General features: G+C 37.2%; 1 protein-coding gene across 1 annotated transcript; it reads right to left on the reverse strand.

Annotated features, from left to right (window-relative positions):
* Nucleotides 1-1,160: 1,160 nt before the first annotated feature.
* LOC145109051 (DNA-binding protein, putative (duplicated DUF1399)) lies at nucleotides 1,161-5,051 on the reverse strand. Its single transcript, XM_079046157.1, has 9 exons — nucleotides 4,871-5,051; nucleotides 4,124-4,293; nucleotides 3,931-4,048; nucleotides 3,592-3,843; nucleotides 3,056-3,523; nucleotides 2,481-2,980; nucleotides 2,200-2,368; nucleotides 1,467-1,625; nucleotides 1,161-1,366 (listed from the first exon to the last, which is right to left on the reverse strand). The coding sequence occupies exons 2-9, from the start codon at nucleotides 4,279-4,281 to the stop codon at nucleotides 1,298-1,300; spliced, it is 1,893 nt and encodes a 630-aa protein (XP_078902283.1). The 5' UTR covers nucleotides 4,282-4,293; nucleotides 4,871-5,051; the 3' UTR covers nucleotides 1,161-1,297.
* Between the last annotated feature and the right edge of the window lie 10,232 nt (nucleotides 5,052-15,283).

A 15,283-nucleotide genomic window follows, 5' to 3' on the forward strand; every position in this document is an offset into this window, starting at 1 on the left:
GGCCCTCTGCGGACTACATGGTCATTTTCGAAAACTTGTTTTTTGGTTATTTTCTTACACTAAAGGGTATAAAATGGTAATTTTTAAAGATTTTTCTTTTATAATTGGTTTAACATAAGAACATAAGCATGTGAATAAAAAAAAACCTTTTATTTACGTATATAATTAAAAATATATGAAGGAAAAAAAAAAAGGTGACATGGGCCAACACTATATGTTAGTGTTGTCATTTGTCAAGTATCTTTGTCGTAAATCTCCCTTTTGACTTATATTAGCCGACACGGAGTAAGGTGATGGAAAAGTGACATGGGCCAAACTGGGGTCCAACTTGCCTTTATATTCGAAATCAGTGACGTCAAACAGAGGTGTACATGGGTTGGATTAGTGGATTGTATCCGATCCGGATTTGGGCCGGAAATGTTTGATCCGATACAAATATATTATCGAAAGTTTTTTCAACTGAACTCCAACCAAATACTATATATTTATATTATATTTGATTTTAAATACTATATATTTATATTATTTCTACCAAGATATATATTTCAGGGCTAAAAAGTGTGAAATCATATGATTCACCTATCGTTGCATCTCTTCAAAATATCATTTACCGGATTACTTTGTTGACCATATTTGGTCGAATACATATGAAATACTTTTAATTTAATTTAATTTTTTTTAAAGTAGCAACTTGATTTCAGGCAAAATTGGGTTCTTTTGAGTTAAACCAAAATTGTCGAAAATTTGTACGATTAAAGTTTGTACGCCATCAACGTTTTTAGTAGGTTTAAAGCGGCGATGCAAATAAAATATGAAGGCAACTCCATAAATTTTTCTTTGTTTGACAAACCATATATAGAAAACATGTAATATGACAACTTGTATTCTTTTAATATTTTTCATTAAATAATTTTGATTGAGAACTAGGCAAGTAATACGTAATAAACACCTTGTAAATAGGTTGTTGGTTCTTTGAAAAACTATCTTATATTTCATAAAATCTCAAGTACTTGTCAATCCTCTTCGAGAATTAAAACAGTTCGGCTTCACTTAGCTAGCATATTAGGAAATTGTTTAAAATTATTAAACATCACCGGATCTAACTTCTATTGTTTATTGATGGATTTATTTTTAATTACTAGTACGTAGATCTTCACATGTTAGTTTTAAACTTCAGTTATTTACAAAAGAAAATACAATTCAAACAAATTTTGATCAAACTTTATGTACCCCACTGCTTATTGTTTCAAACTCTTTTCTGTACATCCATGTCCCTAAAAGTCATAATAAAAGACCATTATGTCCTTCCTTTACACACGATAAATGCCGACAACATTCCCGGCAATGCAAACCATTCTTCTTGCAACTGTTGATATAAAATAAACAAGACCAATTAGTCAACATATTATATAGTAAGTAACGATTAGTTAAAAAAAAAACCTATATGAATGAAAAGACGAAATTACCATCAAAACTCCAGATTTTAGGTCAAACATTGCTACTGCTTTCCCGTATGGGTACTCCGCAGAGAACTCGACTGCTGTCATGAAATCGTTTTCCTTTGTTCGTTTATCATTATTGTGTTTCGGTTCATAATCCAGCTTTCTACCATAAACTAGTTTCACCTTTTATCATAATAAAAATAGTCATTACTAATATGCCCAAACATAAAAACATGTGAACATGGACCAAAGGCCGACAATACAGAACAGGTTGTACTGCTTTTGCTTTTGACATGACTGTGACTGATGTCAATGTCAGAAATTGTAACTTTTTGTCCCACCAAAAAAGGTGGAACAAGGCGTGACAGGGACCCACTCTCGGTCCCTCGTATGTACAAAAGACGTAAATGCCCTCCTCATCCTGGTTATCGAAAATAACCCTGGAAAGCTTGTCTAGTGCAGTCGCCTCCCGTAACTAACGCAGCCGTAGGCTGCGTTTTTTGTTGGATTGGACGTCATACTACAAGCTTTCCAGGGCTATTTTCGATAATCAGGATGAGGAGGGCATTTACGTCTTTTGTACATACGAGAGATCGAGAGCGGGTCCCTGTCACGCCTTGTTCCACCTTTTTTGGTGGGACAAAAAGTTACAATTTCTGACATTGACATCGGTCACAGTCACGTCAAAAGCAGTACAACCTGTTCTGTTCTATGTGAGAAAAAAAGGATTAAATATAGAAACAAGTGATGGTCTCACCATGTGTGGGCCAGTGAGAAGGAAGTGTGAATCTTTTGTTTCGGGAAACGTAAGAGACCATAAAGAATCCATGAGAGACCACTTTTGCCCTAGAAATTGACCTACAACAAGTGTTTCTTCTGCTCTTGTGAAGCCAACTATCTCCCTACCTTTTGTTTTTTTCATGTCCCTGTCAAGACCAAAACAATTTAGAAAAACTTTTTAAATAGTCTTATCTTCATTACGACCCACAACAAGATTAAACATATGTTAAATTTGTCAAAGGTTAAAAGAAAAATTACCTCAATTGAAGCCTAATGATCTCATCACCATATGCATCCACAATCCACATCCAATTCTTGTGAAATCGTGTCACACATGAAAAAGAGTAACAACTTTTTTGAAAAGGAGAAGAATGTAACAACATCTGAACAACATGTGGGGCTAGAATTGGAAATGTACACGAGGCTGCAACTTTCAACTGAATCGGTTCAGATCCAACCAAATTCAAATCCAAATCCAACCATTTTTCCACTGAAACTTTCCCATGAAATTCTTCCAAAGAGATAAAACAAGAACCTAAAGAATTCGGTTTTTTTGATGTGGACAAAAGTTCAAACAATAAATATCCATTTGGTTCACATTGAAATATGGCAACCTGTTTTTGACCCGATTCAGATTGGATTGTGAGTTTCTTTTTAGAATTGAAAATTCCATCTGAATGTGATTTACTAAATATCACATTCACTTTTCCCTTTTCTGTTTCTGGTAAGTTCTTGATTTCTACAAACTCTAAAAGAATCTGAAACAAAGCAAACACATTTCATCTTACTTTCATTTCTTTCTATTAAAGAAAAAAATCAGTTACATGAATTACCTCGATGTAATTTGTTTTAGGAAGATGAATCAACCTTTGAAGCCCATTTGCTGAGTCAGCATCACCACTAGGGGTAGGGGTGGTGGGGTCAGGTATGCAAGGAGTGGTGGTGATTGGAGAAGGAGCACCGCCTCTATACATTGCCCCTGCTCTCCAATATCTTAACCCAAATGTTTCCTCCCATTGTTTTGTTGTATCAGAAAACCCTGTGTCCAATTTCTGACCTTTTGATCTGTTTTGATCTGTGTCATCATGTTCTAGAATCTTCCCGAGTAATTCCACCATATCTTTACAGTAGGAAAGAGGGTGTAACTGGTGTGTATGCCAAATTAAGTCAACATCATAAGTTGGAACACAAAAACGTTTCAATGATCTTTCCCTGTTTCTCCTTATGAGATGTAGAAAACCTTTGTATCTTGCTACAGCTTCTTGAAGGAAAAGATCTTTCTTGAAATGAGGCCTTGACACCTGTCACAAAAAGTAGGGTTTCAAACAATTCTGCAAAAAAAAAAAAAGTTATTTATAGTAATCTTTACCTGGTAAAAGAATGGGCTTTGTCTTTCAACAGCTAAAACAAAATCATATTTTGAAAAGCTTTGAGTTTCTCCATTATATAAAGTTTCTGAAAATTCACGTGACATGTCATACTCATAGGGTTCATTAGGGTATAATTTGTTCCATGTTTCTTCTGTTTCCTTTCTTGATGTTTCTTGATTGATAGAAGAGACAACATTAGAGTTGTCAAGAATCCTTCCGTAGAATTCTTCACAATCTGATTTGTATCTAACCTGTAAAAAAATATATCAAGAACATAAAGTTTTTTTACAGAAATTATCATTGGAAAAATGAGAATTTTGTTTGATAATCATATATACCGGATTAAGTCTGTGACAATGCCAAATCCATTCACAATCAAGAGGAACAACTAAAGGTCCTTCAGTGATTTTAGACTCTGAATGTTTAGCAAGCAATGGAAGCCAACATACATTGTACCTGAAATTAGTTTTTTTTTTTTGTCATTAAATTATAAGTTTTTGTTACTAAAAAAGTAATAATTAGTTGAGTTACCTATAGATTGCCCATTGCAATGTTTGGCCTTCATAAAGCCAACGGTTTCTGTCTACAACTGCAAGAAATTGCAGCTGAAGTTTAGCAGCAGCCAAAAGATCTTCACTGATAAAGATACTCTGTGCTGCATTCCATTCAGAGTCATGTGCTGTGTCCATTTTGATACACACCTAGAAATCAAGATGAATACAAGTAAGAAATCTATTGGTTTTTGTTCAATACCCAAAGTTGAAAACTCAAGAACATATAGAAATGAGAAATCCCAATGAATAAAAAAGTAAGAAATCTATTGGTTTTTGTGAAATTACATGTTAATGTTATTAGTATGGATTCTGAGCTTTGATTGCTTTTAAAACCGTTATAAATGGCAGCTCTAAGAAATTTCTCTAGTTTCCGTAGCTTAAAATTTCAATAAATTACTTTTTGTTAGTGTAATGCAATTAGAGAGAATTTGATATCCATTAAGAGCCCTAACTAAAGTTACGATCTTCTTTCATCAGTTCTTGGTGCAATTAGATTGAATTAAGCCGAAAATTGAAGACCTAGTCATCTTGTATGGAAAAGCTTTGTACAGGTTAAGAAAACTTCATATAGCTCGATCAATAATCGAAAGAAAAACAAGAAAATATCCAACGATCATATTAAATAAGAACAGAAAGAGGCTCGTCTTATCGAAATAGAAAATTGGCTAAAATCAACACATATCGTGATCAAAGCAAACAACTTATATAAGCGAAGATTGATTACCTGCAGAAGTTAATAGTCCGTGTATGTTAGAATAAGCCGGAGAAGATCACCGTTGAACAGTGGTGGCGACGGATAAACCTTCAATTGTTGGATCGAAACAAAGGCTGTTAAGTTATGCTCTGTGTGCGTGTGCCCCTATAAAAATTTCGTTATGGAAATTTCTGCGAACGTCTTTCTGATTTTCAAAACAATTTGTATTCTTTATTTAATTTTACCCCAAACGCGTTAATATATTAAAAAGTGCCTAAAAATATAAAAATCAAGATTTATTTTATTTTTTAAAAAATGACCATAATAGCTGGTTATTTAAAGATTTTTCTAAGAAATAGTTAAATCATTTTTTTTTTCAAAATAGCTATAATTTTCACTAGTCATCGCCTACTAAAATTATGGTGGTCTGCGATTTCCCTTTGTTGACTGCGAAAAACCATTTGGTCTGCGAAAATTTGAAAGAACCACCGACCAATTTGTTTTTCGAAAATTTGAAAGAACGACAGACCAATTCGTTTTTCTACCAATATATAAACCAAATTTTTTCATATCTCATTTTTACACAACTGTTTTGCAAATACCCAACAAATTCTCTATGAAAACGATGGTTGCATCTACCTAAATTGATTAGTTATTTATCATTATCTACATATTTTATTTGTATACCCGAAAATTACACCCCGTAGCTATTGGTAGTAGATTTTCGCAGGCAATGGATCTACAAAAATCTAAAGATTTTTTTTCCGATAATTTGGTTATTATTTCGTAAGTTTTTAATGTTTTGATTTACTTGTTTGTAACCTTTTTTTATAGGTAATGTAGCACATCTTGCAATCATATTTTATGTAAATTTTATTCTGTAACTTAACAAACATACAATGCCTTTGTTTTATCGGAATATGATGGTAAAAGAAAATAGTTTGTTATATTAAGCAGTTGAAAATGTATATGTTATGCATCACTAAAATGTCAAGATTAATGTTTTTTTTTTACTTTTTAGGAATATATTTTTGGCAAAAATTCACTAGAAAGTAACAAAATACTATAAAAAATAGAAGAAACTTATTGAAAATAAGAAGTTAATCTACAAGCATATGTTATAAGAAAGAGTGAACAAAATATTACGAATTCATTTACATTATTAATGTTGAACCAACACGGCAACACCTTGGTATACTTATGAATAGTGTCACCTTGAGCTACTCGTAAGAGGGAGACAATGAAAGGTCACCCCGCGACATGCCACCACGTTGTTGTTATGAGCGAAGAAATTAAGTTGTACAAGGACTTGGGATGATGTATTTATTTATATGCATCCAAATATGTTGAATCCTATGTTGTTAAATAGCCTATTTATTTTAAGAAGTTGTTATAAAAGAAGTAAAGTTGTATAGGTTATTATGAGTCCTAAACCTTATGTATCTCATTAAGCTTCCCATCCTAACATAATATTTTGAAGTGTGTCTCACGTGTAGAGAAATATGATTATGTGGATTGTGATATGTAACATCCTGTTTATTAAATAAATAAATAGATAAAATTGATAAACGAATAGTCGCCCTAAATCCATATTATTTAGTGGGGTGTTGGTTTTGCAGAACCAAATGTTATAAATCGGATTATTCGGGGGTTAAAAAGTAATTTTGGGATTTATTTTGAAAAGATTTTGGAGGCTAAGGGGTTGTATGGTAAGTATTAGACTTAATTTGTAAAGGATTTCAGGAGGCTGGGTTAAAAAGGTAAATTTTGGACTGGTTTTGCAAGGGAATTTCCGAAGTCAGGGTAGAAAGGGTAAAATATGGACTTAGTTTGAAATGAAAGGGAAAGGAAGGGACTAATAGTGTCATTATGGGACAAAGATTGAATGGAGCGGGAGTATATAAGTCCTACGTAACCCTAACCCTAACACAAGAGTGCAGCCGCCACCTTATACCTCTAAGCTTCCGGCCGCCACCTCCTAGCTTCGCCGGAACCGACGATCACCGCCACTTCCTTGGACCGGTCGAACTGCAACACCTTTCTCCGTCAGCGACGCCACCCCCACTCCACCTTCCTTCCTTCGACGTCCGGCTACCGCCATGCGTATTTGTAACGCCCGCAGATCCGGGCTAGTCAATTTAGAGACAGTGAGCATCAAAAACGAGTTTTTGATGGAAGATTATTTAGAAGGAATAATCTTAACCAAATGGTAGTATATGTTACAAGGGTTCCGTACATATAAAGAACACCGAAATCCGAGTTATAACGAAGAAGTTATGGCTCGTCGAAGTTTTACGGCAAAACCGGCACGGCACCGAGAGACGTAAATAGTGAAATTACGATGGAGGACTTTTTAGCCTTAGTGATCTAAATGAAAGCTGTAGTATACGTTAAACCGAGAACATACAAAAAAAGAACGCCCAAATCTGACTTCGTATGAGGAAGTTATGAATTTTCTAAGATTTGGCTTAGCAGTGCACAGCCCGAAACTCGAATTTTAGTTCGAGCGGTTTTTGGCTTACGCGACCTAAATGAGATTTGAAGATCTCATTAATAGGAACTCAACGATAAAAAGACAGACGAAAACGGAGTCTGTATGAAGAAGTTACGAATTTTACGCGGACATTTAACAGTGTAATCTTCTCATACTATTAAATTTAAAATCGGTCGAGAATTAGCCGATGGAGTCAAAAGGAAAGTTGTAGATCTTGTCTTTACCTACGCGTGGATATAAAGAACGTCAAAAACGGAGTTCGTATGCAAAAGTTATGAATTTTTAAAGATTTGATGTTTTACCTGCGTCCGGCGCCACGTGTCAGCACCAGACTTCGCCTTGGAGCCTATGCAAGGCTCACGACGTGAGCACCCTTTCTCACGACGTGAATTGGCCCATACAGCCTATAAATAGAGGCGTAAATCACCCCAAAAACTCACACCTTTCATACTTTTTCTCTCCCATTACCCCCACACCCTCTTCCCCCTTCCCTAGCACCTCCTAGGTGTTAGAGGCGAGTCCCGGAGTGCCGGAAGGCTCCGAGAAGAAGAGCTTTCGGCTCGGAAGTTCTGCCCCTGCAGAGCCCGACTCCTAGCGAAACCCCTGGTAAGTGAGATATGTTTACCCTACCTTAAGTATAGCTTATGTTTAAATATAGTAATGTTATTAGGACCTTATAATAAATATATGGGCTATTATTATGAGTTATATAAGAGTGTTACTTAACGCTTATATAATAGTAATAATAGCTAGACTATTAATTAGTCGCAGTTAACGTTAGACTAAACCCTAGTGGTATTGATACTAGGTTTTTTCAAGGGAAAATTGTTTTGAGATAACGAAGTGCTGTCCGAGTACCGAGTCACCACCTTACCAGGTGAGTGCATAGTTACTTTCATCTTACACATAGATATGAAGTATTTTATATAAACTACGTGCTATGTGTGCATATTATCTGTATACTTGCTATCTATGCTGGATGAACGATTTTATACGAGTTTTATATGATTTAAACTGTATATGTATTTATATCTACATAATATGTTGGGTAAAACATGGGTAGATGAAATATGATTTGGACGATAAGTTGAGAGGTAATATAGACCATGAGGTAAGGGTGAGAGGTGGACGATGTGAGAAGCCTTGTTCCCAAATGCTGGTCCCGTCATCTAGCAGAGTATGGATGACAACCACGGACTATTCTAGACAGCCCAGTGGAACACTAGCAGGCTCGCAACCTGTAGGTGTTGTGAACGATGTGTTCACCCGGTGTACTCTAAACCTTGGCGATCATGCAGACTTGGTGCCAAAACTCTGGCGACTATGCAGACTTAGTGCCTGTTGTATAAACCCTGGCGACTATGCAGACTTAGTGCCAAAACCCTGATGACTATGCGGACTTAGTGTCTGTTGTATAAACCCTGGTGACTATGCAGACTTAGTGCCAAAACCCTTGCGACTATGCGGACTTAGTGTCTGTTGTATAAACCCTGGCGACTATGCAGACTTAATGCCTAAACCCTGGCGACTAGGCGGACTTAGTGCCTGTTGTATAAATCCTGGCGACTATGCAGACTTAGTGCCTAAACCCCAGTGACGATGGACTTCGTGCCGATTCCTTAGGATGATCCTTAGGAATGAATGAACGAGGAATATTTGATTCTTAGGGTAGATCCTTAAGAGTAAAGAAGATAATGGGGATGGGTAATTGGGTTGATTATTTGATGTTTAAACATAATAATTATATTATTGTGGGTTGAAAACCCTATGTACTCACCGGGTTTCCCAACCTGACCCACTCCAGCTTATTTCTATCACAGATGTCGATATGAAGTTACATTACACTGAGAGATTTAAAAGAGATGTAGATCCCTAGTGTAAATGAATGTAAGTTCTGTTTATGCTTATGTTTCTGTATTGACGATGACATCCCAAATATTTTAAAAATGAATAAAAATACATTTATTCGGAAATGCTTTGATAACGTATTTATCATGTTTTACTGGGAACAAATTCCGCAACATTTTTATTAAAAGAAGTACTCTGATTTTTATAAAGCATAAACAAAATCGGTCTTTTCTGGCCGTGAAAATAGGGATGTCACAGTATTCTTCCGATCGGACAAGGCCGCCGCCTGCTGCCTCGCTATCAAGCGCTACTCGCGCCCCGGTTGTCGGAGACGTAAGCGGAACCGGAGTAATTACCAAGACCAACAGATGAAGCCGTGAACACTGCAGCCACCATCGAAACACCGCCATTTCCCTTCTGTTCGTCGTCGTTCTGTCGGCGCTGCGTCTCAGCTCCGGTGGCGTCGCCGTCACCCGTTTCCGATTGAAGACAAGTCGTCGCCGGTTCGTGTGTGTTCGGCCCGTATATGTGGACGTGGTTGCTGGACCGTGGACCAAAAGAAACCACCGCCACCACCATGAGGTGGTGGCTGTCATCGTAATATGTTGCTTCCGCCACCGTGAGCCACCAGTTTGGGAATCTGTCATCCAGCAGCTAGAGTTTTATTCGCGGGACTTCAGCAGTGCTAGGTGAGTCTCCTCACCATACCAATGGGTCTAAGGAACCAAGGCTGGCCCATTTTATGATATGTGATATGCTAGCTGATTATGTGTTATGTTAGTATGACATTTGCATGGAAGACCTCGGGGGGTTCCCGAGGCAGTAGACTAAGACCATATGGGGGTTCCCATGGTAATTAGTTATATGTGTTATGTCACAACTAGGAATTCTGATACGCTGTAAACACTTAATAAAGAGTGACATTGTAGTTAAAACTTGAAAACATGTATTGTGATTAAATCAATGACAACAAAATTCCTATACAAGCATTCAAATAGTCAACAAAGATTGGAAACCCTAAAAATCCCGATTTAAGTTCATTTTTGGATTAGGATTTTCTTATTGGGCCTAATGGGCCAATAAGCTTCCAATTTGACTATTTTGGACTTAGAACTCTTAAATGGGCCCTAATTGGACCCATATGCATGAAACTTAATATTTTGGGCCTTATAAGCCTAAAATGAACTAGGTTATATTCAATGGGCCTTATTGGGCCATAACAAATCTAAATAGCCCTAATGGGCCATAAAACTCATTCCTTGATTTATTTTGGGCCGTGAGCCATCTCCAAAGACCAATTGGGCCGAAAATCATTTAAATGGGCCATATTATGGACTTAAGCACAAAAGGCCCAACTTCTTTCTTCCTTCTACCCCTCTCGGCCCAACCACAAAACATAGGGAGGAAGAGTTGACTTTTTACATGCCACCTCACAATTATATTATGGTCTTGCATGCAACATCTCATAAATCCAAGCAACCGTCCTTTCACTCTCTCTCTTCTCCCCTATTTTTTCTTCTTCGGCCGAGAACACCAAAGAAAGACACACACACCTCACAAATTCTCTCCAAACACTCTCAAAGAACACTCTTGCTTCTTCTTAAAAAATTTCGAGATTTAAGAGCTTTTCAAGTAGGATTTTCCATAAGAGCCATCATCTAAGGTAAGTTGATGCTTAAATCCATGATCTAATTACTTCATTTCATCAAAAATCTCCTCTTAATCTATTCAAATTCGTGATCTTGCCTCTTAGAACTCATCTAAGCCAAAGATCCTCCAAGAAGCTTGCTAGGCCGAGAATAGCATCAAACTTCTTCCATTTCTTCTTCAAATCGAAAACAACAAACAAAGGTGAGTTCATACCCCTCTCTTTTCGGTTTCATAAGTTTTATGGGGTAGAATACAAGTAAAATGTGTAGATCTATGTGTATGTGTATGCTATGTATGATTTTATGCATGTATGTGTGATTATATGTGTTTATGTGGTAAATATGTAACAAAAGGGAAGAAATCACGAAATCTATGGCATAAGAAGGAAAACAAACATGATCTAAGTTATATTACACTAAACAAGTCAAGAATATTACCCTCTAAGATTATGATAAACATATTGTAACATAAAACCCATTTTTGGGCTTAAATTGTCAAATAAACAAAAGTTGGGTTGAAAAATTACTATTCATGGTTTTCTCAAGGATTAAAAGAGTCTAAACAGTAAAAATAAGTGTTTTTATGAATATCATACTCTTTTAAAGGTTAGAAATGAAATTTATGGCTTAATGGGCCAAATTTTGGGCTTTTCGGCCCAATGAGTCAAAATTGCGAAAAACCAAATTTTCAAGGGGTTGAATGATAAATTTCACAAAACAGGAGGTAAAAAGTGTAAACAGAACCAATTCAGGGGTTAAAATGCTTTTCTTATCCAAAAAGGATCAAAAATGTAAAGTTTTTGGATTTTGGGCCAAAATTGTAAAAGTTGCAAAAAGTTTGGGCTTTAACCGAAAAACTCTTTTCTGGAAGGGCTGAAACTGCCAAAGAATAAGTTTTGAGCTAAAAATATCACTTGAACAAGTCTATGGGTCAAAAGTGTCAAGAAAATGGTTTAAGGGCTTAAAATGTCTTTTTTTTTGTATAAATGACTAAAATTGTTATTTTTATTAAAAAATGGCTGAAAAGGGTCAAACCAACATTTTGGAACCAATTATTTTATTTTTAAGATATTGAGTCAAACATACCAAAAACTACAACTCATGAAAATTTGAAAGATGAATATACGTATAAATCCAAATATCGTTATAAACAATCGACCGGTCTCGTGTCGATACGAAGATAACAATCGTCAATCAAACTTTCCAACAATTATATTATACCTAAAACAAGTAAACATCCAAATAGTTGGGCCTGAAAGATCCTAATCATGCTTATCGGACCTTCGTGGCCCATTGACATGACTTTTGGGCCTAACGCTAATAATAATACATGTCTTCTGGGCCTCTTGTGACCCAATTACATGTTTAAGGGACCCTCAATGGCTTATATGTGCTATTGGGCCTTGGTGGCCCATTAGCATTGCTAGTAAGGTCCAAGTTTAATCAAATATGAAATGGGCTAATGTGTCCTTTGTAACCAACAGCCTTAAATAACACGCGTAATTAGCAGGACCTTGTATTCCTCTTCTCCGTGTCTGTTAGGCTTATTTGAAATCAAAGTAAACAAATCCAGGTCGTTAATCAACAGTAATCAATTTTGTTTGGATTAAGTGAGTAATAACGGGCGACACCTCTAAGGGTCGTTCGTAGTCTGTAGTTATAATCAAAGTCTCCTGGAAGGAGAGCGAGAGTTTGTGTATAGATCTATACGGGGGTGACTCCCCCACACCTCAGCTGTTCGCTACAGTTAGACTCAGCCAGTCTAGGGTGACAAAATCTTAAGATCAATCCCGGCATACATTAGGATGCCAAGACAGACGAACTAGTCATTATTATGCATGATTATAACGACTCACATAATTAATTAAATCCAATACCATCCGAGTAATCAAGGAAGAGTAATCAAAATCATTCGTTGTGGCGGTATAGCAATTTGAAAAACAATTATATTTTATGTTATCGGAAAACATCGGGTTTTTCGAGGAAATCAACACCACTCGCTTGTATTTTTCTATAACTATAATACAAAACTCCCTTTTATACACGTTTTGAAATCATTCATGCATCAACTTATGGATCTTCACACTTTGGTAAACAATTGTCTTTTCAAAAAATATCGGATTTTCTGGGTTTTATAAACTACACAAATCATTTTTATCACAACCCTGCTTATGAACTCACCAACATTTCATATGTTGACGTTTTTCAAAATAACTTGTATTCTCAGGTAACAGGTAAGCTGCAGGGTAATATCAAGTATGTTAGGAAGCTATGTTTTGAAAACTCTTAAACAATTTATGTTATGGGTGTGTAATATTTAAAACAATGTACTGGATGTGAACAATATCAGTTGTAATGTATTGATGCATGGTGATGTTTATGTTATGATTCATTCATATCCATTGTGATGATATTCAATTTAAGTCACGCGAGCCCTCGAACGTTTCCGCCGTCTGGTTCGGAGGTGTGACAGGTTGGTATCAGAGCTCTGTTTATAGTGAACTGGCATATCTAACCACACATTGATATGCAACTATAAACTAAAGAGGGACTAAAACAACGCTGAACAAAACAAATAAAACAAAACGATAAAACGACCTTACTTGTGTGATAAAGGAAAAAGAACATAATACCAAATCAAATAAGATAATACTGACATCTTGGTTAAGTCGGGACTGTTCTTAGTTGTATTAAGGGGTGGATGTAGCCTGATCAACTACATTTTCTCTGAAGTACAACTATTACATGCCCCGGTAAAAACCTCGATGGACGGTAAACCTAAAAACATACCCCTTTGTTACCAAGAAAAGAACATCAACTCAATTTACATAATAATTAAAACATCTTAGGAGTAATAATAGTTTATTCATATACCTCCTCTCAGTCACCATGGAAGGAGAACACTAGGGCATTCAGTTTCATCAGGCCTTAGTGGCCCACGGAATGATCGAGGACGAACCCGAGGGAGACCAAGGGGGAGCACACGACATTGGGCCCGATGAGTACACGGACACAGACTACGAGTTTGATGGGACCGACGACGACATGGATGAAGAACAAGACTCGGACAAGGATTCTGCCACATCACCTACCAGCGAGATGCAGCAGGACCACCCCGCCCCACCAGGAAATCCCTCGAGGGAGAATCGCTCTCCGGAAGCTGAGATTGCTGCTCTGCGGCAACAGCTATTCGCCATGGAAGCACGAGCGGTGCAAGCTAGATAGGAAAGAGATGAAGTCATTGGAGAAATGACTGAGATGGCCCAGTTATTGGCACAACACTTCGGTATATGACCTCACTACCGTCGTCGAGCGCTCCTCAGAGTGTTAGGACTAGTCATATCTACCTTTAGTATTATGCTTATATGATCAATGCTATGCACCATCGACTCTATGTTTAAGTGATTACACTAATCATAGAGTCGTTACGCTGCCGAACTTGCACCACTTATGTATGCTCTTACGAGCAAATTTTCATGTATCAAAGTACGGATATTATTAATGGAAGATTTTACGTGTTTTATTGTGAGGTTGTGATCTGCTATGTGTTATGTATCCATGATTGTATGCTAATTTGTGAAACTACTTAAGTTCATGCAATATACTTAGTTTATAGGACCACAATCTCACAAAAATCATAGGCACTCAACATCTTTCCGTTCCATGACAGAAAGATGCCCCAACGACCAACCCGTGGAAACCCTGGACCAACCCCACCCGAAGTCAACTCAGCTGCATTCCAAGCAGTTGTATCTGCTGCGGTTACTGCAGCCATGACGCAAATCCAACAAAGGAACAATGGTGGAGGCAATGGACAAGGGGCTAGAAGTTCGAACAGCGGAACAAATCAAGGACCTACCAAGACATGCTCCTACAAGGATTTCACCAACGCCAAGCCACGAACCTTTAATGGCACGGGTGGAATGATAACCCTAAAGAGATGGATGGAAAAGGTGGAATCAGTATTTGAGATATGTAAATGCCCCGAGGAGGTGAAAGTGAAGTTTGCCGCATGCACATTTGTTGACCAGGCTCTCACCTAGTGGAATGGACATGTAGAGGCCATGACTCTCCCCATAGCCAATGCTATGCCGTGGGCGGAGTTGAAAGAAATGTTGATGGCTGAGTACTGCCCACGAGGCGAAATTCAGAAAATGGAGCAAGAGTTATGGAATCTCACCGTCCGAAACTCTGATATAGATGCATACATATCAAGGTTTAGCGAACTGTCACTGTTGTGCCCTGGCATGATTACTTCAGAGGGAAAGAAAATCGAAGGATTCATCTGGGGATTAACTTCCCCAATTCAAGGAAATGTGATAGCTGCAAATCCTGAAACCTTCGACAGTGCCAAGAGGTTGGCCAAGAAACTGTACGACCACAACAACAAGAAGGGAGAGAAGCCAGTGGAAACTGAAGGCAAAAAGGAGAGTGACAACAAGAAGGGAAAGA

The sequence above is a fragment of the Lactuca virosa genome, chromosome 4 (genome assembly GCF_052849685.1).
Source record: "Lactuca virosa cultivar CGN04683 chromosome 4, Lactuca_virosa_CGN04683_v6, whole genome shotgun sequence".
NCBI lineage: Eukaryota > Viridiplantae > Streptophyta > Magnoliopsida > Asterales > Asteraceae > Lactuca > Lactuca virosa.